Consider the following 26,881-nt stretch of genomic DNA (forward strand, 5'->3'; position numbering starts at 1 on the left):
GCAAATAATTATTTGTTAGTTAATTAATTTAAAGTAAAGTGATTTTCAACAAACAAACAAAAAAAAATGTATATTTTTTTTAATCGCAGCTCACAAACACTCATCCAATCGGATTTTTCATGATTTTATTAAACAATTATTCCGATCAAAGATATTTTTCATATCTTGCAACAACAATACTTCCCGAAATAAACATTGATCGCACAACACCTGGCCATCGGAAATGCAGTTACTGACTTAGATGGAAAAAGACCCCTTTCGTATTCCACATTTTTATCAGCAGATGTGAATAAAATATGAATCTATTGATGATAGAAATATCCTTAGACGGGAAAGAAAGAAATTTACTTGGGGCAATTTTACCGGAGAAAACATTTGCGAATGTAACTCTTATTTCAAACAACATAAAAGAAGGAGTCTTCCGTTTCTAATATATCCATTGGAATACGAACGTCATAAAATGCATACTGAATAATACTATAATATCGATACATTGTCGTGTGGTCAGCAAAATATATTATCTTATATGAAATTATGCGATATTGTCTATAATGTTACCACTCACGCGATGGATAGGGTAGGGTAATAGGTTTGTTCGAATGAAATCGAATTACAAAGCTCGTGCGCATTTTCCCATAGCATTTACTATTCATCTTCCCATCGATTTCATTTAAACTCCTTCTTCGCGATCTTGCACGAATAATACATAAGATAGTTAAAACCATTACAACTTGGATGCACTTTAGGAAAAACATTATCTTCTTCCTTTTTTATTATTATTATCATTTTTTATTAGACGATATTGTTTCGTTATCGTTAACTCGATGCAATTGCATCAAGAAAAATGAATAACATCAATGATGTTGTCTGGACTACCGAAGCCAATTATGCTTTAGGAACATACAAATACATTACTTGGACTACTGGCACGTGGCCATTAAAAAAAGAAGGATTATTTACGATGATTCGTTTTGGTATCGCTTTTGCATTGGAGGTACGTAAATGCTTATACGATACTTTTACTTTCTACGAAGTGCTGAAGGGGAAGAATGCTGCTGTAAGAAATTGACTTTAGTCGTCGGATCATTTGATTGTTAAATCAAAAATAATAGATCTTATTGATTGTTATTTTTATCGTTTATCATAGTTCGGCATACTCGTTTCCGTTTTGATGGAAATTCGATTGAATTGTGGCACGGCCGACGAAACTTTGGATTTCTTTGCATTGACTGCAGTGACAATTGCTGGTTTGACGAAATTAATTCTGGTCAAAGTACACCGAGAAGATTTACAAAGAATTCTTTTGTCAGCGCTCAAGGATTGGAACACGTTAGTCGATAGTTCATTGGAAAAAAAAATATTATGGAAGTATACGTACCGTGGTAAACTATTATGCCGAATACAGATGGGGTTCGGTTTGGTTATCATAACTGCGATGACTTTGGATGCTTTGTTGGCTGCGATATCTTTTCAACCGGTCAATGAAAACTCAACTGAAGAAATTTTCCGACAAACACCTCTTAGGACAATGTGTATCTTTGGCGACATGACAACCTCCACTTATTGGACAGTTTTTGTTTTTCAAGCTGTTCAAATGATCAATGCTATCGCCGTTGATATGGGAAACGACGTTTTCTTCTTTGGCATTGCCATGCACATTTGCAGCCAACTGGACGCCCTGAAAATATTTTTTGATCAGTTCAAATCCGAGGTATCGAAAGATCGTGTACAGAAAATCGATGATTTCGTTAACAGACACTCCCACGTTTTGGATCTTGCTCAAAGATTAGAGGACACCTATAACAACGTTTTATTGGCAGTTTTGATGGCGGATGGATTGCACATTTGTTTGGCAGGTAATTCAATCTTTTAGAATACGAGAATGTTTATAATGACTTTTAATATTATTTTCAATCGTCAGGTATCCATATACTTTTGTTATCCAAACAATACGACATGGTTCAACTTTTGAAAACGTTCGTAGCGTTTTTGGTCGTATTGGCTCAACTTTTTTTATACAGCTATACCGGGGATTATTTGTCTACGTTGTCCCAGGACATTTGCAACGTTATTTATCAATTTCCTTGGTACGAGTGTTCACCCAGTACCGTTAAAAGTATAACGTTCATTATAATGAGAGCACACGAGCCGTTACGTCTTACCGCTGGTAAATTTTATGCCATGAATCTTGAAAATTTTAAAAATATTTTAAAAGCATCTTTTTCATATTTTTCCGTTCTACGAATAATGTTCGACGAATGATTTTATTATACGTTGGTCATTTGTTCCATTGTAAACGATTATCAATGTTATTACTAAAATTGTACAGAAAGAAAAAATAGAATGAAAATAGCATAATATATTGGTTGTACGATCGGAATCGATCGTAGACTATGAATTCGTATTCATAATTCAAGATTTAGTTAATTAAGCGTTAACGTTCACACCCCCACCACTCGAATCTCGAGTGTGCGCGCCCTGTTGGGCCCATTACCAAAAAAAACACTCGTTTTATTCTTCATTGGCTTAATCACGTGTTTTAATTTTATTTTAATTCCATCGTACTTTCCTCATCATTAACAAAACCAATCACCAGAGAACTCCATAGTAAGATATATGACACGATATATGTCTAGAAATTTGATTTTCATCATGATGAGAAAACAAGATCCTTTACAAATCGTTTTTTCTTATATTAATCTAATGAAAACTATCGAATAATACTTTTGCAATATTATTTGTAAAAAGTTTACTAGTCATGCTTACTCTGTTTTTGGATAATCTCAGCGATGTACTTTTAAGTTTCATTTTCTACGATCCAGACGTATTTCTTGTATCTCTTATCAACTTTTCAAGTATACCAAACTAAAAATTCACTATACACAGTATCAACGAAGTCTTCTTTCCAAGTTGTTGTACTGAGTCTGCTTGATGCAAGACTGCGAGTAAATGTTCGACATTTTTATCAGTGGGTATAAGTAAAATATTATACATTAGCAGAGGAGAGGGGGGGGCTGGAAAAAAGTACGTTTCGTCTCATCCGAATATTAGTATACAAAATATATTTACGAAAAAAAAAAAAGAAAAAATACGTTTTTCGAAAATAATTTCAGAGAATTTCATAGAAAGGAGAAAACTTGGCGGTGGCAACGCTATAATTCGATTACGCATATGGCATGAAAAATATAAGCCAAACCTAAAATTATGCAACATTGTATGCGATGTCAAACGCACGCGCAAATGGTCATAGTTCGTTGCATATAGTTACGAATTACAAAGGTAGTGTTCATATTCTCATAGCCTTTACCCCTTTCCCAACAATTTCGTTTAACATATTCCTCACAATCATGCAACAATAATACCCGCGACTTGATCCATATACTTTTGATGAAAATGTTCTCTCTTATTTTACTCCACACTGTCATAAGAAAAACATAGTATCTTGGCGAGTCCATCGCTAAAAATGGATACGAAGAAGGTGGTTTGGAATCCTGACGCCACGTATGCTCTAAGACCATACAAATTTATAACATGGATTACTGGCACCTGGCCGCTACAGGATCAAGGAATATTCGCGATTATTCGCTTCACTATTTCCTTCATTTTAGAGGTAGTACAGTGTAATATTCATTTCGCAAAAATACAAAATAAAAGAATTACGCGAATCGTAATAGAGATCGTTGAAGAAAGGATAACAAAAAAGAAATAACAAATGTTTTATTTATAATGTTAATGAATGCAATTAATATTACTTTTTAATTTGTTTTTTTTAACTCGTATGTTTGATAATAGTTTGGTATACTAGTTTCTACTCTACTCGAAGTCTATCTAAACTGTGGCGACGTCGACAAAACGCTAGAGTTCTTTGGTTTATCAGCAGCTATGATTACGGGTTTGACGAAACTCGTTTTCATCAAGTTGCATCAAGAAGATTTACGAAAAATCATTTTGTCGGCAGTCAAGGATTGGTCCTCGATCATTGACAATTCGTCGATGCAGAAGATCACATGGAAGTATACTAATCGGGGATTGTTGGTGTGCCGCGTTCAAATGAGCTTAAGTATTTTAACCGTTGCAACAATGATCACGGATGCCCTACCATCGTCGAAGACCTTTCAACAGAACAATGCAACATTCAACGAAGAAGATATTAGACAGGTTCCATTGAGGACCATGTGTCTTTTTGGCAACATGTCTACTCCTATTTATTGGACAGTATTCAGTATACAGGGTGTCCAGTTATTCAATTCGATACTTGTCAATATAGGAAACGACGTATTTTTTTTTGGAATTGCTATGCACGTTTGTGGCCAACTCGATGCGTTGAATATTTTTTCCGACGAGTTTAAAGCGAACAATGAAAATGATCGACTTAGGAAAATCGGAGAATTCGTTCGTAGACACTTGCATCTGTTGGAAATGGCTCAATTAATCGAAAACACCTATACTAATATTCTTTTAGTCAATCTAATAACTGGCGGATCGCATATCTGTTTAGCAGGTATTTGATTTTTCATATTTTTTCTTAACACATTATACTTTATAAATGATTATTGTTATAATCATATTTTCTATTTTCACACAGGAATACAAATCATTTTTCTATCCAATACAATCGACATAGTTCTTCTGACGAAAGTCGGTTCTGTTCTAATCATCATATTGGTCCAACTTTTTCTCTACAGTTATGCAGGTGATTACATGTCATCATTATTCCAAGATGTTTGCCAAGTTATTTATAATTGTACCTGGTACGAATTTTCTCCGAGTCACGTTCGCAATCTGATCTTTATTATCATGAGAACCCATATACCATTTAATCTTACGGCGGGTAAGTTTTATATCATGGACATTGAAAATTTCAAGAACATCGTTAAAACGTGCTTTTCGTTCTTTTCCGTTTTACGAATTGCATTCGAGGAATAAGACATTGATCTTATGTAAGTGTAGAAAAATAATGATATTGATTCTTCTGATCTTTCGATTATCATTTACTAATTGTAATTAAAGTTGTTCATTGGTTGCATCAAATTTATTTTGATAAAAGTAAACATTGTTTACCGAAATTTGTAGCTTTAACGCCTACGATTTCCATCAAAGGCAATTGGTATATCCATCTTGTTGAACATTTCCATTAGTAACAATAAAAAGAAAAAACATATAAGCACAATTGTAAAATGCGTCAAAGAAGAAATATAATACCTTACCGCAATATTACACGACAAAAGTACAAAGAAAATGTTTACGAAGATGGAAGAAAGGTACTTGTTCAATGCCAACATTCGTAGACGCGAATGGCATAAGAAACTTATAACTCGACGCTATAATTCAGTTAGGTAGATAGATGGTCAGAAAAATATTACCTAAGCTGCAATAAAATAATGCGATATTGTCTATAATGTTAGTACTCTCGTAGTAAAAGACCATATGTTCAATTTCCCATAATCTTGCTCATCCCTAATAATTTTGTTTAGATCATGTGCGAATAATACATGCGATAGTTTTGCTCCATACACCGGAGATGTATTTGATAACAATTTTGTTTCCACCTATACTCCTTCCTCTTATTTCCTTTTTTATTTTTATTCTTTCGTATCGGAGTGCTAACGTTGTTTCGTCGCGAGTAAACTCAACAAAATGGCGATCGACGATGTAGTCTGGAATGCTGACTCCGCCAATGCACTGTGGATGTACAAATACATAACTTGGACAACCGGTACGTGGCCTCTACAAAAGGAAGGAATATTTTCGACTATTCGGTTCTGTGCTACATTTCTTTTAGGGGTACTGCAATACTTTAACTTACTAACAATACAAAATATATTAGTATAGAAACGTTAAGCGTTTTAGATATTACGAATCATCATCTGATTTATAGTTCAATACTTGACTGCTATTGTCTATCACAGTTTGGTACACTAGTTTCCATTCTAATGGAAATTCGACTGAGTTGCGGTAGTATCGACGAAACCTTGGATTTTTTTGGAATCTCCCTGGCTACGGTGGCAGGTCTGACTAAATTAATCTTCATCAAGTTGCATCGTGATGATCTACGGAAGATTCTTTTGTCAACGCTTAAGAACTGGTCAGCTATAGTTGACAGTTCCTCGGCAAAAAAGATCATGTTAAAATACAGCCAACGTGGCAAATCCGTGGCCCGTATGCAGATGAGTTTTGCTTTTGTCATCATCGTAACTATCATCCTGGATGCCATGCCTTTGTCGAAGTCCTCCTATAAACAGGATAATGTAACCACGAGCGAAGATTTACCTAAAAGAATACCTCTTCGAACTATGTGTGTTTTTGGTAATATGTCAACGTCTACTTATTGGACAGTCTTCGTTTTGCAGGCAATTCAGTTAGTCAACGCTGTACTCATTGAAAGTGGAAACGACGTTTTCTTCTTCGGTCTTTCTATGCAGATTTGTGGCCAATTGGGCACTTTACAAATACTTTTTGAAAAATTTCGTGCCCGAGAAGAGGAAGATCGTGTCAAGGAAATCGAACAATTCGTTGACAAACATTCGCATCTGTTGGATATTACTCGACGAATCGAGGACACTTTTCATTACGTTCTTTTAGTAATTCTAATGACTAATGGACTTCACATCTGTTCAACAGGTAAATAGATTATGTATGTTATAAACCGATTTTTAATCGATTATTATTTTGTACAAAATATCCATTTTAATCTTCAGGTATACAAATATTGATGCTGTCCAAACAAAACGACATTGTTCCTTTGATCAAAGCCGTCTTCGCGTTCGTCGTCATATTGGCACAACTTTTCTTATACAGTTACGCCGGTGATTTTCTCTCGTCGTTGACACTAGATATTCATCGATTGATTTACAATTTTCCTTGGTACGAATTTTCCTCGAACAATGCTAAAAATTTCTTATTCATAATCATGAGAGCGCACAAACCATTTCGCCTGAGAGCAGGCAGATTTTATTCGATTGATTTGGAAAGTTTCAAGAACATTTTAAAGGCATCTTTTTCATATTTTTCCGTTTTACGAATTGCATTTGAGGAATGATTTGCATGCGTATTATTTATTAATAACAAATTGTTGCTAGATAATTAATCATCGCATGGTACGACTCCTATATGGATAACTAGTAACAAAAACAATTAACAGCGATTACTTTCTTTAATATTGTTACTACTTTTATAACATAGCTTTAGGCAAATGCGGAAAGAATATAAGAAAAAACCTATATGACATCGAGTGAAGGGACATATATAATAAATAAAAGACTAATTAAATATAGCAGACTAATTACTTAAACATATAACAATACTTCGTTCGATTTAAAGCACGTTATTCATTTTCAACAAAATATTCAAACATTGTCGTCCATAAGTATAGTATATGTTCCATACGATAAAACAAACCTCGTTTAAAGCCGACCACTTGGTGCTCGCCATTTGTTCCAATTATTTCCAATTTTTGCGAAGAACATTTGTCATCATCTTGAGTGTTTTATTTTTCGTTAAACGATACTTGCTCACTGAAAATAATCTCTTCGACGTTCGTAATGTGTTGCGACTTAGAAGAACGAAATAGAAACACTGTGTGATCTTTGGAAACATAGTCGAAGTACACAATAGCGCATGCTCCGAGAAAAAAAAACTAACATAAGAAAAGGGTAAGGAAGATTGCAGCAGAGAGTAGCGTTCAGATTAAATAAGAAATGAGTAAGGAAATGTTTCTCGCTACCTAACTGCTCATCTTGTATCGTATTACGAAAATGTATAGATCGTTCGATAAAATGACGATGAATGATAGTATTCAATCAGCACTGGGAGAGACCATCAACCAAAAATGGGAAAAAAACCGTGGAACGATGAGGTTGCATATGCTATGACCTTTTACAAATTCTTAACGTTACCCACAGGTGTTTGGCCACTTCAGAATTACAATTTTTTCTCCATAGTCCGTTCCGTTGTAACAGTCGGTTGTCAGGTAAAAATTATTTTCATATTTTTTGTATACTATTGTAAATACATTTCAAATTACTTTTCTTTTTTACAGATATTCATGTTAATATTTCAATTTAAAGAACTTCTCGATGGGTGCAACGACGGCCATGCCAATTTGGACAGTCTTACAATAATCGCGTGCAACATAATGGCAATCATTAAAATTGCTTGTTATCGATATCATTCTCGACACTTAATCGATAATTACAAAAGTGCAATAAAGGATTACTCGGAAAGTAAATCCTTGGAAGATCTTGCGATTATGAAAAGGCACGCATTCATTGGCAGAAGTTTGTGTTCCATTTTAATATGTTTCTCATACTTAGCAACATCAATCTTCATGGTCGCACCTTTCTTCATGAGTATCGAAGATACGACCATAAACGGCACGAAGACGAGTCTTCCTAAAACGTTGAGTTATCCGATGCCTTCCGATTGTACTTTGGGAAGTTTCAATGTTTCTATTGGATTATATTGTTTTATTTCTGCGTTGGATATCGTATTGTTGATTAGTACGTGCAATGGCAATCTTGGTAAAGTATCCTTTTACGATTATTAACTTCAACAAAATTATTTCAACAAAAATTAGTAACACAAACGTTTCACTTTGAAGGTAACGATTGTCTTTTCTTCGGTATTACCCTGCATGTTTGCGGACAAGTGGAAATATTGAAGACTCAGTTTACACGGTTCAAATTTCAAAAAGGGATGAAACAAAAATTCAGTCATTTGTTGTCAAGATACAGCGAATTGTTAACTTTGGCCGAATATCTCGTCAATACTATCAGCATTGTTTTGGTAGCACAATTACTCGTCAGTTGTATACTCATCTGTATCATAGGTATCATCCCCCACGTGTATTAGAGTGATCTTTATTTTACGTATTTTGGAATTTTCTATGAAACTTTCTAACAAAAAAAATAAAATATTCAAGGTTTCCAATGCATATTGGCTCTGCATTATTCTGATATCTTCATGTTCGCCAAGTCGTTGACCGTGCTGAGTACTTTTCTGTTGCAATTACTCATCTACAGTTACGTTGGAGAATACTTGAGAAATCAAATGGAACAAGTTGGTTATGCCGCTTACGGGAGTGCATGGTATGATTTTCCGATATCTTGGAGGAAGGATTTGATTTTTCTATTAATGAGATCACAACAACTTGTTGAAATAGCAGCAGGTTATTTTTTTCCGGTAAACATGCGAACTTTCATGAGTATCGTCAAAACCTCTCTCTCGTATTTGTCAGTATTACGCGTAATGTTATTACAAACGTAATATGTGATAAACAAGACAAATAAAGATCGCACCGATTACTATTAGTCGCAATATTTTTAATATTCTACTGATCTGACCATAATTGTTCTCATTTTTTCCTATAATCAAATTATTTCTCGATAATGGGTTCACTACTTTTCTTGTAATTATGATAATCAAGAGGATCGAATACGTGCTATTAGTACAAAGATTCTTATACTGTATTCTATAGTAAACGTATGAAATAACCATAAGCGTGAATTTTGTCTCAACACATGTTACGACACATTTTCCTTTCTATATCTTCTTATACTTGAGGACAATTGCAATGGGAACGAATCAACGAATCTATACAATAGAAGAACGTTCGAAATTTTTGTTCAAACACGTTACATTTCTCTTTATTTCTATCTCTCTCTCTTTCTCATAGCAACGTTTCTACAACAAGAAATGGTGTCACTGACAACGTTCCATTTCGACTGAGGTTAGAAATCGCCGTCTTGATGATAAATTTGTCGGTTAAAACAGCGGTTTGTATCGAATGAAATGTGCCTTAAAAAGACCGCTGTTTCGTTTCGGACTCTACAGCGAATTCTTGTAAGGTAATTACACGGAATACATTTCTATGGAAATAAAATAACTCTACTATGGGATAATAATTAAAGGTAATATGCGTACAAGTTCGTATCGATTAGCATTTCGAGATAAAACGATCACGCGAATTTAACAGGTTACTGTCCAGTTCAAAAAGCGGGGATGGTAAGAAAAAAGAAGCATGCACAAAAGTAACGAAGAAATTCGAATCGTGCCAGTTGGATCCTTGCATGTTGGATCCGTGCAAGCCAGAACCGAGTGTGGTTATCATTGGGGCAGGAATGGCAGGATTGTCAGCAGCTCATCGTTTGACACAATGCGGGCTGCACAATTTTACGATACTGGAGGCAACGGATAGGTAAGATTCTGTTTACCTTGTGTCAAACTCGAATAATCTTCGATGGCCTACTAGAAAAAGGTTGCTTGCATTTGTATTCGATACTACGAATAACTGAACTAAATTTTTGTGTTGTTTCGATTGTCAGGCCTGGCGGAAGAATTCACTCCTGCTGGTTGGGAGATGTCGTTGCCGAAATGGGAGCAACCTGGATAGAAGGTGGATGCCTGACGAATCCTGTTTTTACCTTGGCAGCTCAGGAAGGACTTCTAAAAGCCCCACTCTCCAGACCCGAGCCGAATCATGGACTCTTCTGTACCAGTGATGGTCGTGCGATCGATCTACCAGTCAGCATCACAGCATTCCACACCTTCCGACAGATCGAACAACAAGCTGCTGCTCTCTTTTCTTTGGGATGCGGTCGTACCCACGGTACGTTGCTGAATTTCATGGGAATCAGAATACAGCAGGAGCTACACAATTTCCCGGAGGAGCAACGGTACAGTTGCGATGTATCCTCGTACATACAAGGTGGCCCATTTTAATAGGAACATCTTGTACGTTTTGAAATCATTTTGAAGATCAAGATTTTGTGCTTAACACCATTATGAGCAAAGTTAAACATTCCGGTGTTCCTATTTAAATATTCCACTATGTATGGAGATATTTAGGCTAAACATTCACTTTAGGTCTTACCTCGTCGTATTATGCGACGAACTTTATGACGTATTAAGGATTAATTATTATCGTTCATATCGTGAGAAAAATTCCTCTGTATCATTCTCATCATTTTAGATACGATGCTGCCAGGGTAATGTACGGTCTAACAAATTTTATGAGATGTCGTTGCGGTGACGATCTTTCTCTGGTATCAGCCGATCAGTTTGGTAGTTACATAGAGATACCTGGTGGAAATGTAAGAGTACCTCTTGGATACGTCGGTGTTTTAGCACCGTTGCTCAGGGATTTGCCGAATTATTGCTTAAAGTAAGTTTACATTTAAAAAATCGACCAATTTTGGGTTTAATTTCTTCTTTCTCTTGATTGTTTTGTGTAGATACTGTAAACCAGTGAGTTCCGTCAGGTGGGGTGCCATCGACGATACCTATCCACGTGCTGTGGTAAAGTGTTCCGATGGTGAAGAACATCCAGCTGATTATGTCATCGTAACTCTACCTCTTGGCGTATTGAAGCATCAACACGACAAAATGTTTTGTCCTTCTTTACCGGCCGAAAAAGTCGAGGCCATCGCTAAACTCGGATTTGGTTATGTTAACAAAATATTTCTCGAGTATGCGAGACCTTTTTGGGTTTGGCGGGAAGGGGGAATCAAGTTGGCCTGGTCCGCTAATGAATTGGCTGATAGATACGATTGGATTAAAGGTTTCTTCTTTTTTCTTGCAATTATTTTCTAATTTTTTCTTTTTTTTTTTATTATCCTCGAATAAAAATAAATTTCTAGGTATCTCCTGCATCGAGGAACTTCCAAGCTCGCAACACGTATTGTGTGCTTGGATTTGTGGCCAAGAAGCTGCAGAAATGGAATTACGTTCGGACGAAGAAATAGTCGAATCTATAACCCGATTGCTTCGACAATTCACGGGAGATCCAACTTTACCATATCCAGCTAATATTCTCCGAAGCAAGTGGTGTTCGGACCAATATTTTGCTGGTGCGTATAGTTACATGGGTATGGAAAGTACAGTAGATAATCAGTGTGATCTGGCCGCTCCTATTCCAGGCGAGTAACGATTATTTTCATTAATCTTATTTTATCACTGGATAATTAATAATTTATTAATAGATCGTCCGCGAGCAGCGACGATAAACGGTGATTTGATTTGATTTGATTTATTCAGGTACATGCGAACCGATTCCACCGATTCTCTTTTTCGCCGGTGAAGCTACAATTCCGGGACATTACAGTACCGTTCACGGTGCAAGACTAAGCGGGATTCGTGAGGCTGAAAGAATAATTCAATTGACGAAAAAATACGGTGGTCCGCCTCAAAGCGATTTGAACAAGTAAAGTAAGATCCAATCGTATCTTCCCCGTTAATGTACTATAGCTTGACGGCTGTTCTTTTAAAAGATATTTTTTACACGTCGAATTAATATAATAAAAAACAATACTTCATTTTCAACTTTGACGCAGATCTAACTAAATTATGAGGTACAGATTTTAATTGATCACGATATCATCGTATGCAATTAACATAAATCAGCATATATTTCAATTATTATTTGATAACAATGATAAAACAGATTTCATATTTAATAGTAATATGGACGTGAACGATCGGTGAAGCGCATTTTGTAAATTTTATTATCCTCCAGTGGTCCCATCGATGAGCATAATTTAAATCGTTGCCAACACGAGCGGTAATACTTTAACATGATGTGTACGTATAAACTAGTGCTGCTAAACAACAATTGCGAGTTAGATGACTTAATAATAAAAACTTAATTTTCTTAATTTCTCGCAGAAAAATCGAATTATTTATTGTAGCGTTTCTACGAACTCTAACTTATTTCTAATACATCTAATTTTTTTTCTAATCTCTGTGCTACGTTTTAACAAGTGTTGAGATCTCGACAATTCCGAACGATACCTAACACACAGAACTTACATACGATGTGATTATTTTATATTCAATATATGGAATATTTCGGTGGGCAACAAGTAGGCAACCAAGTTAAAAATAGATTATAGTTAAGAATATAAAATTATAATACATTTTAATAGAGCTTACTTTTGATGCAAACATATTTATGTGAACTAATATATCAATACGAGTTTAGAAATATAAACGAGGAACTAGCACATTATAGTAATTTTTAAGTTTATAATGATATGTGAGTATAGTTATGCTTATACACTATGTTAAATTATACGAAAATATAACAGAAAATATTAATAAGAACTGTTAGTAAAAATGTTCGACTTTGTGATTAATATTCACCATCTGTTTAAAAACGATCGAGCTATTCTATGAATATTCTTAATTAAAAATATTAAATGTCAGGATATTAAATTATTAATAAAAGACTAAAATAATACTGTAAAAATTATTTAAAAAAAATATCAAATGTGTAAAATAATGAGCCTTGGATGAAAAATGCCAATGATTTTAGATAAAACATTTTCTAAGGGGAACAATTATTTCTATATCAAGGTGGGTTTTACGAGTGGGTTTTACAAGTAATTATGATTGATTGCAAGTCGCCGGTGCTAACGATCTGCAACCACGAGCTATTTGAGCGCGCCATCACTTGGAAACCGAATTCTCTTCAAATATTTCATCGGCCCTTTGTTTAATCTCCTTCCATGAGTAAAGTATATCGCTGCTTTGACTCATTCGCGAGCATAATGCCAAACGAAGGAAAAATACGTCATTTATCTTTGATGGAACTAGATGAATATTTCCAGCGCCGTTTATTCTTTTCAGCAGTGCCTCGTTCACGTCGTTGGATCCCTGTTTTAAATATTCAATGAACAAAATTTATTTTATGATATTTATTAATCTTCCCCCCACACCCCTACCGGTTCATATTTTGAAGTTTATTCAACAAAATTAATACCTTCAATCTGAAGCAAACCAATCCAAGAACAACTTCAGCGACGATCTCGAAACGGGAATCGGAAAGAACGAGTGTCTCGAATTCGTGAGCCAGAGCAACGTGAGTTCTGATATATTTTTGCAGATTTTCTACCCCATAAATTCTCAGAACGAACCATATTTTAAGTGCTCGGAATCTACGACCGAGAGGAATTTGCCAATGCTGGAAGAAGTAGTACGTTTAATTTAAAAATTCAATCTGTTTAAATAACTATGATTGGAAAAAGGGCCAGGGAAAGAAGAAAAATAAAATATAATATATTTACCCTGTAATCAGGAGCTGATCCTTGCATTTCGTATTTCAGGTACAATGGATCGACATTAAAAGCGTTAATTACGAAAGTTGGATCTTTGAACCACATGGCGGAACAGTCGAAATTAACCAACATCCACTTGTGAGGATTAAAATTAAACGAGTCTGCTTTTTCAATGCCTTTCATTAAGTAACGAAATTCCGGACAAATGAAAGCTGAACCTAACGTTGGAAGTATAATTCGTTTATAATAATGTTTTACGAAAATATTAAAGGTAAAAATTATTTACGAAATTACCTGCATATGCAGCATCTACGTGTGCCCAGACAGATTCTCGATTAGCTACCGGACCTAATTCGTCCAAACGATCGAAAGCACACGAATTTGTTGTTCCTAGTGTAATGACGACCTGAAAATTAAAAAAATCCAAATATCTCGATGATCCAATTTTAACAAGAATCTAGAAAAGATTTTTGAAAAAACAACTCACGTAAAATGGTATTAGCCCTTTCTCTCTGTCTTCGCGAATAGCTTCGGCCAAAGTATCACCGCGTAATTTATTTTTCGAGTCGACCTTCAATAAACGAAATTTGACGCCAGCTAAAAGGCCAGCTCGTTCGACCGAACTGTGCGCTTGACCTAAATGAATTAAGTAGAATATATCATAATTTTGAATCTCTCATTAATTGGAATTAAAACGATGAATGGGGTTTTTCTATAAAGGTAACTTTTATAGCAATCCCAATTTAGGATGATTCGAGGTGGCTAGGGGGTAACGAGAAAATGTGCATTGGGTTGAAAGTGGTCCAGGGTGAAGGTTCGACTAGAATATTCCGACTAGAGTGGTTATTACAGGTTGCCATGGTGATAAAGTGCCGTTTGATGAAGTGTTTCGAACCCATACACACCCTTGTCAAGCTACTTCATCATTCCTCCCACACACATACACACACACGCGCGCACACACTCTTTTTCTCTCTCTACCTTTGTGCCAATTGTATTGAGTCATTGTTGTTGAAAGCATAAAAGCATCGTAATTTTTTTTTCACGATTAATATTCGCGGAAAATGTCGAGAGGAATATTGCGAAAGAAACTTACAGGAACCATATGCGACCAGTTTCTCAATGATTTCGGTGTCGGTCCATTCAGGATGTTGTTCCTTAACTTCCTTAATTTTCTTAGCTTTGGCACCGAGTAAAGCGACTAATGTTGCTTCGCTTGCTGTTCCCTGCGTGTCAGAGATAATAGAATTCTCGTAAAATGATTTCGCTCTATCGTGATCCTATAATCCTTATCGAAAATTTATTAGAAGACAAAAATATATACGAACCTGTATGACGCCACCTCCTTTGCCACCACTGCAAGCTAAAAATTCTTTCGGCAAATCCAACATTTGTCCCAACCAATCGAGCATTATTACTTCCAATTCCGTACAAGCTGGACTTGCTATCTAAAAAGAAAAAAAGGAAACGAAAAAAAAAGAAATAACCTTAGAAACTGCGAGAGAAAGTTATTCTAGTTGCTTATCGAACCATTGTTGAACTTACCCAAGTAAATCCAACGCATGCAATAGCTCCGCTAAGCATATCTGCAACAATAGCTGGATACGATTGGGCGGTGGGGAAATAAGCGTGAAATTTCGGACTTTGCCAATGGGTTACCTGCAAGATGTGAAAGGAAATATAAATGATTAAATTCAATATTTTAATCGGTCGTTCATACGATCTGTGTATGATGAAACAGATAATAACGAAAAGGTTTCATTGAAAAGAAAAACTATGCATATATATATATAATAAAATAATATTTCCTATATATATATATACGTAGGAAATATTATTTTTAACTCCCTACAGGTACTCTGACTTACTTTATTATCTCTTACTATACTCTTTTAACTCTTAATCTATTCTTCTAACTCTCATTTTACTCGTCGATACTCTTTCACACACTCGTTAATACTCTTTACTCTTAACTATTAATATAAAATTCTTCATACAAAACTCTTGATATAAAACTCTTAGATTCTTACCCCTCTGCCCCTTCTCTCACCTTATATCCTTTCTTCCTATTATCTTCCCCGCATCCACGCTAAGCACATCCACACACACATACTCTCTCATTCCCTAACCAAAAAACAACTTTTTACTTATATTAGATCGTTCTCGAACATTCTCATTACAACGTTTCTCGCTTCTATATTTATCCTACCATAATAAAGGAAGACATTTCTTATACTTCTGCTTAATAGAAAAACAATTTTACTTATACTCTATTGTTCTTGAATATTCGTATTTCAACGTTTCTTATTTCTATATTTATTCTACAATAATTAATACTTATTCTCGATTATTCTTGAATATTCAAATTTCAACGTCTTTTTCTTCTAAATTTATTCCAATCCCACATATATATATATATATAATATAAAAATATTTATATATTATAGTTTTTATATATTCTAAATATATATATTATATATATATTTATTTATAAATGGATTTTAATATATTTTCAATTTGATTTTCAAATGGGGATAACTTAACGCGAGACGTGAGATAACTAAAGAAAGAAAAAAAAAAAATGATTTATTTCACTTACACCTGGCATTATCACTCTTTCTACGTCACTTATAATATCCTCCCATTTTTCTGCAGTGCGTGGTGCTTCCGAGGGTAAAAGTGGTTTCATGTATCCTGGATCGATCGTTGGTAAAACCCTCCTAAAAATGATTTATAAAAGTATATTATATTATAGTTAGAGTAGGTGATTTCTTTTTTTAAAATTTTTTTTTTTCTCCCACGCGCGTAATCGTCGTAAAGCGTTCAATTCTCAATCGAGTTTTTCAAGGTCTCCTTTCAAATCGGCATTCGATTATAAAACCAGTTAATGTTCCATGCATATTTATTCCACTTTTCTCAGGGATTTTTATTCTTTTTTTTATAATTTAGCGTATAACGAAGTTACAATGAAAATATTCACATTGTTGTGATTTATTGTATTAATCATCAAGAATACGACCAAGAATATCAAGTTTTTAGTTGTTTAGAAAAAGAAATAAAAAGACCAACCTATCTCGGATATTTTCTAGATAATCCGTGATATAATTTGCCATTCCATTGGCAAATTGTTTAAAGTTCTCGGCATCCATACTTGCGTATTCCTGTAAAAAAAAAAAAAACAAGAAAATGATAGAAAATCGTAATTGAAAGATACGTAGATTCGCAATAAATGACATTCAATTAAAATTCTTTACATTCTATTTATCCTTTGTGTCTATCGTTTTACACAATTCGTACTTCGAATTCGATGGAAAAAAATATAATAGAAAAATTAATTGACAAAAAAAAACTATAAAGTGAAAGTATTAGTTTGATACACGTGTGTTCAAGTGTTACCAACGTTTGAATAGATTAGATCTCATTGTCAGGAATAAACTATGTCAATGTCAAACATTTAGATAGCCATCGTATTATGTTCGATCTTTTCCTTTTTCTTTAACTTTTTGTTTTTTTTTTTCTCGCATATCATGAACATATGAGCCGACCATCTACGACAAACATAATTGGTGAGTGGCAATGATCTGACGACTAAAGAAACGTTGCAGGAGGTGGTAACATGTGCGAAGAACTATGTGTGATATACATATATGTGTGTGCGTTTGTGTGTGCATTATAATGAATGAAGTTTGAAGGACGGAAGTATGAAAGAAGTCATATAAATCATTATATTGTATGTGTGTATATCGTTTTATATATACATGTATTTGTTTTATCGTAAAGATTCGAATTCCATGACAGAAAAGTAAGAGTAAAACTTCTCTCTTTTAGTACTAGTATATGTAAACGTGAAACAACGTGACCATGACTCATTTTTACGAAGTAATTTTCCTTCGACTTCTTTATTTCGTGCTTTACGATCTCAAACTTGGCGTATGTAACAAGAACGGCAGTGATCATTGTAACACTAATATATCTTTAATAATATTCTTTCGGGAAAAGGATTGAAAAATGTTAGAAAATAACGAGTAAATAATAAATAGATATTATTATTAATGTTTTATTAATTATATATTCCGAAGATTTGCTTGTTAAAGGTGTACAGTGATTCATTGGAGGCAGGGGAATTTTGTGATCATGCGCGTGACGTAGTAGTCACAATCGTGACGTCACTGACAGGATTTGAAAGACCGGGGAAAGCAAAGTAGCGGGAATTACTGACGTTTATTCAAAGATCAGGTATCGGGTCTTTCCTCATGGTTTTTCCTTCGAGATAAACGGAATGGTAATTGATTTATACTTATATGTGATCTTAAATAATATTATTCCGGAGGCACGTCCATTTTAATATTTAAACGATACGAAATATTATTTTTCTAACCAAATGTCAAATACAAGGAATCTCGCAACTATAATATTTAAATATTAACGAGTCTCTGATTTATTCGTAATCTATTAATTATTAATCAACTTAATATTGGTTTTATAATTTTTGCGAATGTAAAAGTGTCTATGCGTTGTTCGTTTTTATCTAAGTTTTTCTATTTCTGAATATAATCGATTGGCAATATTTATATTATTTATATCTCCTGATATAATATAGAAAATATATGTATAAATCAATATTTGATTTATAAATTCAAGGAAACTCTTTTGAAACGTGAGATAAAATGAATGATGATATTTTAAAGTATAGTAAATTACAAACACAACGCGGTTCAACGAATCGATTAGTTACCTATTGAAAAAAAACTCACGATCGAGGACACCTAGAATACATACGTGAATCTACAGGTGAAAACTCGTGTGGAATCTATCGAAACCGGTCGTCAAACGGAGTTATTATTTCCCAATCACTTTTTACGATCGAGCCGCGAATCGATGACGAAAGAAGGAAACTAATACCGATTGAACACACATTAAAAATATTTTATACGTCACAAACAAAGGTTACCTCGTGCGTCTATGTTTAATGCTCGGTGAAAGTAAAATTGTTAACAAAATAAATTTTAAATTATTTTCTACGCCAATTAAGTATAATAACATCAATTTTCAATCATCAAACTGAACGATTAATTATTATGTACACTTGTTAATGAGGAAAAAGAATAAAAACTTGAATGAAAAATAACGAATAAATGAATAATAAATGATGGTTTTTTGTATTACTTACAATAAATCGTAGTAACCGCAGCAGCACTTTTAGTTGTCACGTTATTGAATGATTAAATAAAATGTTAAGATAAGAGACGGGATAGAAGTATTCTCGAGTAGTTGTCGCATGGAATTGTCAGTCCATCGTTAGCCGAGGTGCTCTTTATGTATCACCCCACCCCTTAGCAACTCCGACGAAAGCGACGAGAGCGTTGAAAGCGCTTTTCGAGCACGAGACCTTTCCACCAATCGAATGGCTTTCTACCTAGATATATATGTATACAATATACCCCCATACAATCCTTCAACAAATTCTCTTCCTTCTTTCCTTCCTCATCTTCGAGAGGAGCCCTCCTCCTCTTTATAAGATCGATGATAAATTCAAAATCTGTACAATTCATTTTCCTTATTTTTTTTACTTAATGTTTTCCTCACTGTCAAATTTATTTTCATATTTTTGTGGCTCTGTTATCATATAACGCATAAATTCTAATTTATCGTATAATTTAAAGATAATATTGTACGTGTTTTCGTCGAATTTTAAATTTGATTTCAAATATTACTAGAGGATTATATTTTAGAATAATTGTTAAAGATAGATGAATAGAAGATAATTGTAAGAAGCCTTAAAACATTGAAAAGAATAGTAATTGTTTATAAATGTTGTTAACATATTAAATTATTGTAATAGCGATTAGAGTCAATAATGTTTCGAAAACAAATTAATTCTATAATATTTTGAATAATTTTTTATCGTATGTAGTATATTTAATTTGTCAACGTATTTTAAACGAATGCCGAAATAATTATAAACGTTGATATAAGGAAAGAAAAATTGAATCGTTGCTTGATATATTCGTGATATATATTTCTTTTCCTCTTCCAATTAATTTTACTCAACTTTGTGCGAACCTGCTTCGAAGAAACTAAACTAATTTGATGAAAATCAATTTTTCCCAAGTTTTTCCTTCATTCATTGAAATCGAAATGCTCTACAACGATATAACAAAAAGTATCTTATCGTGAACTATTAAATATAAATTTTCTTCAATCGTATCTACCTAACAAAGTGCATTTTAAAATGACAGATAAGAGTAATCGCGCGAGTACAAACGATTTAATAGAATTTCAAAATGTACTGCCTGGCAAGTGCAGCAAGACAGGAAATACGATTTCACGTGAGAAATCAAGGAACTATTGAGACCGACCAAATTGAATTAGGGCGTATGCATTCAAAGGTACTATTCGTCGACTTGGAAAATTTTTCCTTCCTCAATTAGAATTAGAAAAGATCGTTCTCGCTTAACTTTCTATTTTTTGTATTTTTTTTTTTCTCTTTATTAACTATTTTTATTTTGAATATTTTAATGAATACAAATCAAACGCTCCATCTAACCGGTAAATAAAATTGAATATTTTAATGGATATAAATTAACGCTCGATCTAACCGGTAAATAAAATTTTTATGTGATAAATTTACAGTAATAAATTTAATTAAAAGAAAATATGTAGAAATGAGGAAACGAAAAGAATTTTTAAGGTAAAATCTTTCGAAAGAAGCTGCAACAAGTTTAAAGCGAGATGACGAAACCTGTAGCTTCTCGTTTCACCGAATTTTTTGGGGGATTTATTAGTTTCTATTCGTTCGTTCTCTTTCAGTTTACATCGATCCATTCTGATTATTAATTGATCTTTTACATACGTAATAAACACCTGTTCGTTCTTTTTTTTTTAATTAAACAAATATAAAAAAGAAAAATCAATTACGATATTATTATAGATCTTGAAGGATCGTTTTAGCTTCTTGAATATTTGCGAGAAAAGAATAAAAAAAAAGAAAAGAAGTCGATATAAGAGGATCGTTCATTTTAGAAATGAAAATAAGTCTTGTCTTTTGTTCCGATTGTAAAAAGGAATCGCTCTTGGGAAACGTTAATTCGCCTCGAAAGTAGATCGAGCTAAGGAAGTAAATCCTAAAAGCTTACGGAAAAAGAAAAAAATAAAAGAGAAAGAGAAAGAGAGAGAGAGAGACAACCTTTATTTTCCATTGGAAAAGAAAAGAGAGGGGAAATGGTCGAATAAAGAAAGAAAGAAAGAGAGACCCAGAGATTTTTCTTCGCAACTTCTTTCTGACTTTTCTACTCCCTCGGACATGCTCGAGTGTTTCCACCCGTTTCTTTTTTTTATTTTTCCTTCCAATCGTTTTTCCTTTTCTTCATTTTGAAACCATGGAACAAGCGTAAGTTCTTCTCGATAAAATGTGCCGTTGTCATGGTTACCATCAAGTAGGATAATCAACAGGACGATTCTTTTTAGTCTGGAACACTCGTATCTACTTTTACCTTGTATCTATTTTACGATCGAGTAAATCTACAAAAAATATCAATCGAAAGTTAAAATTTCATGAAAAATTCCAATTCATTTCAAATCGTTCTAAACCCCTTAACCTGCAATGACGGACATAGCCCGTAGTACGATGATCGGATCAAACGTAAATATACGGGCATAGCCCGTAGTACGATGATCGGATATTTTAGAGATTGATAATAATTCTTTTGTATATTTACCACGATTATTACATCAGATTATAATTATCTATCAAATATCCTACATAATTAAATCAGTTGTGTCTTATAAACAGTATTTAAATTCCGTAAATCTTTCGCGTACAACTTAGTATCGATTTGCCGAACCGTATAAATGGTAAAAAAGTTAGTGCGACATTGTTTACGTTTTCGGCCCAAAATTTTGAAATAAAAGATAATTTTTAAACGTTTTTTGAATAAATAATTATTGTTTGATAAAATTAACTTTGCAAATTTATTACATGCTTCGTTTGAAATAAAACTTAATATTATACAATACTACTAGTCTTCTATGCGGGTAATAACGAGAACGAGATAACATATGACTTCTCAAGAACTATAGTTCTTTGCGATTGATATCTCCGTACCGGGAACCTTTAGAACTTTAGAACATTAGAGAGATTACAAATTTTATATTCTTACGTATTACAAGTATTATTAAACACAACAAATCATAGTTTCAATAAATTCTGTACGGAAAAGTAACTACGAAACGCTAGGTTTGCTCTGACCTGTGGGTACTTCCAAAAACGAAATTTATTTATTTTTTTAACAACTTACGAGTTCTTCTACACACACGACGTCAATTCCATTTATTTATATATTTTATTCATTCATCTTGTTGACGTAGAGAGTCCGAGAATGAGATACTAATCGATTAAATAATAAGGAAAGTTTATTATACGGCATGATGGTACGTTTCATTTTCTTCGAAGCACTTTAGGGAAAAGCTATCCGGAAATGCGATGAATTATGTATTAGGATTCTGATACCAAAGGGCATGTTTCCTTCTCTCAAGCACTTTGGCAATGTCGAGATGTGGTTAAAATATTACTCGGATTCGTGAAAGTACCCATTCTCGTAAATCCCATTCCCTTTTCTTTTTTTTAACGAATAAGAAAAAAATCATTAACGTTTTGGTTAGACGAAATTTTGTATTTTATTTGAAAAGATATAAATCTTTTAATAAAGCGACAGTATCGCATATTTGTGAGACGTTGACGTGAAACAAACAACGAATAACATTGATTTAATAACATTTATGATTTTTCATAGATTAGGTTTATTGTTAGCCGTGAGTTTGTAAGTAAACCAATCCGACACTTCGGGATTTCGAAAAGAGATTCTTTTTTCGAATGACTTGCTAGATTCCAAAGGTTTTTTAAATATTTCTTCGGCCCTGAATACAAAAGAAGTTATTCGATAAAAAATTTTTGCTTGTTTAATAAGTAAATGCATAAATATTTAATTTTCTATTTAATCTGTCGATATATATATATAAACTTGATGGAAATTGCAATTTGAAATAGTAAAATAAATATATAATTAAAAGTCAATTAAAGATAAGATTAAATTAAACAAAGTCTATTCGTTTCGCGCGTTTCTTACTTATTTTATCTTATCATTTTACTACTTGGCCCAAATATCCAAAATAGTGTCCAGTGACTCAGTGGCATCTAACATCCACACGAAAGACAATAAAGATAAACAAAATGCCATATGAGTAGCTGCATTTTCTTTAGCCAGATAATAAGCCAATGTCGTTACTAATGAGTATCGACTAAGACCTATTGTCGTATTTAACCATAATAACTAAAAATAATAGAAAACGATTTTTTCATTATTAATTACGAATTATGTTTATTACTATATGTCTTTAACCCCTGTTATTATAATTAGTTCTAATTCTAATTTTTATTTTCATCGAGTAAAATATTTCTGTTTCTTCTAATTCTTACCCATGTGCTTGATTCTTGAGTTAGACAAAATATTACGTGCATCATTGGTATCCAGATAGCACGAGTTACAAGGTTCGTAGTTAACGATGCCACCAACATCTAGCCGATAAAAAAATAACATAAAATATAGAAAATGTAAGCAAATAAAAATGAAAGAAGTAAATGAACAACCTCGTAAATATAAAGAAGTTGTATCGGTGGTTCTTTCAATGATTTCGGCCAAAGTCTGTATTCTGCTAAAACGCACAATGCAGAGAAAACGAAAAGTATCGAAGAATAAGAAGGATCGAACGGTGGATTATTTTCATCCTCGAAACACAAACCGATTATACATATGTGTCGGAGATAAGTGTACATTCCCGTTGAAACTACGGCTACCCAATGAGGATTGATACATCCGACGTATTCTTTAACGGTGTCCATTTCGTATAATAAACGGACGGTATAACGTTTCGAATATCAACCATCAATTTCGCCGTCAATTAAATTAATTATTACCGGAACATGATAATTAGGTTATCAATTAATTATCGCATAAATGTCAATGTCAAAAATCAAAGAACGAAAAAGACAGAGAGAGAGAGAAACAAAAGATAATCATCGAGATTTAACGAAATTCACCTCATTGTTTTGTAATCCTTCCGAGTGTTAGAAAAATTAATTTATTCGTATTAACTCGAGAGAGATATGGGCGATGTCGTAGATATCCAAATGAAAAATCGTTAATGGAAATGTCCTACGTTGATCCTACGTAATGGCTAAATTGCTTTGCACGATATGGGCGTTGATGTTGAACAGCTTAGACGTGTCCATTTTCAAAACGTGTTTTGCCAATGCGATGGAAGATGATTTTGGTGAAGCATTGATCACAGGACCACCGATAACTAGTTTCCTCTTTGCTGCTGGAGTCTACGTCATCGTGGCACAATCGACACTATTTCCGCAATCCTTTCGCAAACCTAATCCAACGTTGCTCTGCATTTACGAGGTTAATATACTAATTTCAATGATATTTTTGATTGGTAATATTTCGCGTTAATTTTATTCGTTGCATATATATCTTTGGATTATGCAGTTTCTTACGACAGCGTTCTTCCTGGAGTTCTCGATCGCCTGCATCTGGACACCCATCGATGTGCTCATGCTAACTACTCTACCCAAGGCCATTTGCCACGTAACGTAACGATCTACCCGTTCATTCCGTTGATCGCATTCGTAGCGATAACGATTAAAACAATTCACTTACACCATTAAACGCACACACGCGCTTGTGTAAGCGTGATCCTGATTGCTAGCACATTTGATTTCTCATTCTGTTAAACTCTCTTCTCACGAGATTCCTCGATAAAAACAGACTCTTCAAGATTATGGATACAACGAGGTCGCCGAAACCTTCGTAGCCAACAAATCATCTATGGCTGCGCTTAGCTACGGAACTTCTATGACCTTTTTTCTATTAGCATTGTACGTTACTAAAACGGTCGACTATACGATACTTAAGTACGTTCAACGTTAATATTAATTTCTAATATTAATATTAATATTAATATTAATATTAATTATTATTTTTTATATATATTAATATTAATATTAATATTATTATTTTTTTTCGCGATACTTTCTATTAGTTTTTATTTTTCATTTAAAAAAGAAAAATATTTTATTTAGAGAACGCGGACTTACTTACTTCGGTTCCCATTTGAAAAATAAACTGTGGCAACAAATACAGAGCGAATTACTGAAATCGAAGCAGATTAAAAAATGTCCTTGTAAGCCTCGAAGAAATAATCGTAGCAAGAGTCGTGGCAAGGATTATTAATTATAATAAAGAACAAATCCGCTTTTATACCATTTAAATAAATGACAAAGTTTTACCCGGAAATGTGGATGACTTTTAATTACCTTTTCCAAACTATTTCTATATTCTTCCACTTTCTCTCTCTCTCTCTCTCTCTTTCTCTCATTCTCTCTCTCTCTTTTTTTTTTTTTTTATGAAAAAGAAGGCATTTATTTCATCCGAACTGAAATTTAAAGTACAAATTGTATAGATAATATAGTGGTAATAATATAATAATTATAATCGTTAATAATAAATATTAATTCAATTAATCGTACGGTAGATTGTTTCATGTGTAATGCGTTTTCACATACGTATATATATTTGTACGATTAAAATATATACACGTATATAATACTCGCACGAATGTTAACTGTCAGTCTGTTTGTTGTTTTATTTGCGTGTATAGATGTATGTATGTTTATACACGTACAGGTAACGTACGTGTTGTATTGTATTATCGCGTGTGTGTGTGCATGTATATCGTAATTGTACTAAAGGGGGATGTGTGTGTCGGTGGCAGCATTACATTATGTAATTTAATGAATTATATATTACAATGATTCCTCGTCTCGCCGACGGACGGCCGCAGATATAGCTCGCGATTACTTTTCTTCTTATATTTTATTTTTTTCTTTTTCTTATTTTTTTATCTTATTTTTTCTCTTTCCCTATATTCTCTTAGAACCTTTCCACGGCTTTGGCCCGCACATCATGATGCAGCCTCTCTCGTCGGCTACACTTTTTTTATTTTTCAAACGTGTCAGCATTAATCATTCTCCATTCATCCAGCTTTTCTTCTTCATCCTTTATCTTCATCTTTAACTTAATTTTCTTTTACTTTTTATTTCCTTTTCGATCAGGCAGTGCATTGAAATTTTTTACCGGATATGTAGGATGGCCGTTAAGACTTTACTCTCTCTCTCTCTCTCTCTCTCTCTCTGTCTTACTGTTTTTTTTTTTTCTACTAACTCTTCTTTATTTATTTAACGCAGATATGATCAAACCGGCAGATTTGTCTCGCGAATGTGAAAAAGGAGTAAATTTTCATTCGCGATGGGAGAGGTGTGTTAACGTGTTTGGAAAAAAAAAGGGTTCGTGCGCGGGGACCAAGAATGGGCAGGCTCGATCGAAAACAATTCGGGGCAATTCGGGATCTCGTTTTTTTCTATAATTGGAACAATAGATTTTCGAAGGAACGTCTCTTTCTCGTTTACTTTACTACGGCCTTCCTTTCTATCGAATTAAATCGCGATCTATACGATACCTCTCTTTCTTTTTTCTTTTTGTCTATTTTTTTCTTTCTTTTTTCCTCTATTTCTTATCCCTTCATCTTCGTCATGGTGCTGCCGGCGTTACGAAAATAAATTCTAAATTAATAAATATCAATATATATTATAAATAAATAAATAAATAAATAAATAAATATAAAGATCTTACACGCGATCGAATGACGCGTGGTGTTGTTGTTGTTCTTTGTTCTTTGGTAAATTATCTATCACTCGTTTTAAATCTTCA

The 26,881-nt window shown here is 33.6% G+C and overlaps 7 protein-coding genes across 7 annotated transcripts; 5 read left to right on the forward strand and 2 right to left on the reverse strand.

The window, feature by feature from the left end:
* Positions 1-844: 844 nt before the first annotated feature.
* On the forward strand, positions 845-2,262 carry LOC122521516 (odorant receptor 13a-like). Its single transcript, XM_043642350.1, has 3 exons — positions 845-994; positions 1,148-1,856; positions 1,922-2,262. Exons 1-3 carry the CDS (start codon positions 845-847, stop codon positions 2,260-2,262), a joined length of 1,200 nt encoding a protein of 399 aa, XP_043498285.1.
* Positions 2,263-3,463: 1,201 nt separating this feature from the next.
* Positions 3,464-4,926, forward strand: LOC122521524 (odorant receptor 13a-like). The gene is made up of 3 exons (XM_043642362.1): positions 3,464-3,610; positions 3,793-4,501; positions 4,586-4,926. The coding sequence occupies exons 1-3, from the start codon at positions 3,464-3,466 to the stop codon at positions 4,924-4,926; spliced, it is 1,197 nt and encodes a 398-aa protein (XP_043498297.1).
* A 711-nt stretch (positions 4,927-5,637) lies between these two features.
* LOC122521617 (odorant receptor Or2-like) lies at positions 5,638-7,039 on the forward strand. The gene is made up of 3 exons (XM_043642460.1): positions 5,638-5,716; positions 5,851-6,621; positions 6,699-7,039. The coding sequence occupies exons 1-3, from the start codon at positions 5,638-5,640 to the stop codon at positions 7,037-7,039; spliced, it is 1,191 nt and encodes a 396-aa protein (XP_043498395.1).
* Positions 7,040-7,828: 789 nt separating this feature from the next.
* LOC122521623 (odorant receptor 47a-like) lies at positions 7,829-9,878 on the forward strand. Its single transcript, XM_043642470.1, has 5 exons — positions 7,829-7,969; positions 8,039-8,519; positions 8,600-8,827; positions 8,921-9,234; positions 9,846-9,878. The coding sequence occupies exons 1-5, from the start codon at positions 7,829-7,831 to the stop codon at positions 9,876-9,878; spliced, it is 1,197 nt and encodes a 398-aa protein (XP_043498405.1).
* Positions 9,879-10,067: 189 nt separating this feature from the next.
* On the forward strand, positions 10,068-12,665 carry LOC122518128 (peroxisomal N(1)-acetyl-spermine/spermidine oxidase-like). Its single transcript, XM_043636858.1, has 6 exons — positions 10,068-10,195; positions 10,323-10,673; positions 10,970-11,161; positions 11,232-11,557; positions 11,637-11,915; positions 12,034-12,665. The coding sequence occupies exons 1-6, from the start codon at positions 10,068-10,070 to the stop codon at positions 12,201-12,203; spliced, it is 1,446 nt and encodes a 481-aa protein (XP_043492793.1). The 3' UTR covers positions 12,204-12,665.
* On the reverse strand, positions 12,381-19,683 carry LOC122518115 (aromatic-L-amino-acid decarboxylase). The gene is made up of 11 exons (XM_043636831.1): positions 19,222-19,683; positions 17,121-17,212; positions 16,651-16,771; positions 15,597-15,710; positions 15,380-15,499; positions 15,148-15,277; positions 14,539-14,687; positions 14,346-14,457; positions 14,061-14,269; positions 13,757-13,957; positions 12,381-13,650 (listed from the first exon to the last, which is right to left on the reverse strand). Exons 2-11 carry the CDS (start codon positions 17,198-17,200, stop codon positions 13,444-13,446), a joined length of 1,443 nt encoding a protein of 480 aa, XP_043492766.1. The 5' UTR covers positions 17,201-17,212; positions 19,222-19,683; the 3' UTR covers positions 12,381-13,443.
* A 1,737-nt stretch (positions 19,684-21,420) lies between these two features.
* LOC122526069 lies at positions 21,421-25,099 on the reverse strand. The gene is made up of 3 exons (XM_043649223.1): positions 23,698-25,099; positions 23,527-23,625; positions 21,421-23,380 (listed from the first exon to the last, which is right to left on the reverse strand). The coding sequence occupies exons 1-3, from the start codon at positions 23,947-23,949 to the stop codon at positions 23,198-23,200; spliced, it is 534 nt and encodes a 177-aa protein (XP_043505158.1). The 5' UTR covers positions 23,950-25,099; the 3' UTR covers positions 21,421-23,197.
* Between the last annotated feature and the right edge of the window lie 1,782 nt (positions 25,100-26,881).

This window comes from Polistes fuscatus, unplaced genomic scaffold (genome assembly GCF_010416935.1).
Source record: "Polistes fuscatus isolate 324 unplaced genomic scaffold, CU_Pfus_HIC Scaffold1, whole genome shotgun sequence".
NCBI lineage: Eukaryota > Metazoa > Arthropoda > Insecta > Hymenoptera > Vespidae > Polistes > Polistes fuscatus.